Source organism: Buceros rhinoceros, unplaced genomic scaffold, assembly GCF_000710305.1.
Source record: "Buceros rhinoceros silvestris isolate BGI_N320 unplaced genomic scaffold, ASM71030v1 scaffold8484, whole genome shotgun sequence".
In the NCBI taxonomy this organism is placed as follows: domain Eukaryota; kingdom Metazoa; phylum Chordata; class Aves; order Bucerotiformes; family Bucerotidae; genus Buceros; species Buceros rhinoceros.
In genome coordinates, this window is record NW_010409981.1 from 2,791 (window position 1) to 3,524 (window position 734).

The 734-nt window shown below is 38.8% G+C and overlaps 1 protein-coding gene across 1 annotated transcript in view; it reads left to right on the plus strand.

Annotated features, from left to right (window-relative positions):
- KIF18A (kinesin family member 18A) overlaps positions 1-734 on the plus strand; it is a 31,892-nt gene that overhangs the window by 1,589 nt on the left and 29,569 nt on the right. The window contains exon 3 of the mRNA XM_010135427.1: positions 72-176. Coding sequence (XP_010133729.1) covers positions 72-176 — 105 coding nt within the window. The remainder of the gene's footprint in view (positions 1-71; positions 177-734) is intronic.

Consider the following 734-nt stretch of genomic DNA (forward strand, 5'->3'; position numbering starts at 1 on the left):
CTTAGTTAAGTTTAAACCTGTCAAGTATGGTAGGATAGTTTTATTAAGAGATTTTAAATTCCCTTTCAAAGGTCTACAATGAGCAGATCCGTGATCTGCTGGTAAACTCAGGACCTCTGGCTGTTCGTGAAGATGCCCAGAAAGGGGTGGTGGTTCAAGGGCTAACGTTACATCAGGTACGTAAATAGAGATTGAAGTTAAGGAAGCCTCACAATGTGTTTGAGAAAATGGTGTAATTCCTTTTACTCTGTGAAAGTTCTCTGCATCTTAATAGCTTTTTTTTGGCCATAATCACCAGTACTTTAGTAACTTGCAAACGTGTTTAATTAAAGAGCCCATTGTGGAAAAAAAACTGCTGATGTTCTTGAATACAAATGGATAAAAGCATTTGATCATTATTGTACCGTTGCTTTGATGCTCATCTTCAGGTTTTGGAAGATTTATTTTTTGGCTAAATCCTAGTATTTGATAAGGTTCACTGCCTTCAGTGCCATCTTGGAGTGTTCTTCACCTCTGCTACTTCTCAGGGTTGGCTTTGTCTTTAAATAACTGTGTTTGAAAAGTTTCCCATGGAGTCACTTTTCAATAGCAACTCTTTGGTGAAGTCAGTGACAGAACGTAGTTTTCCAGTCTGAAAATGAATGCTTGTGGACCTACTTTCTTGCGGCCTTTTAGCGTATGTTGCATGCTAAGTAGCTTCCGGCTGTTGTGTACATGGAATAAGGATTCAGCAG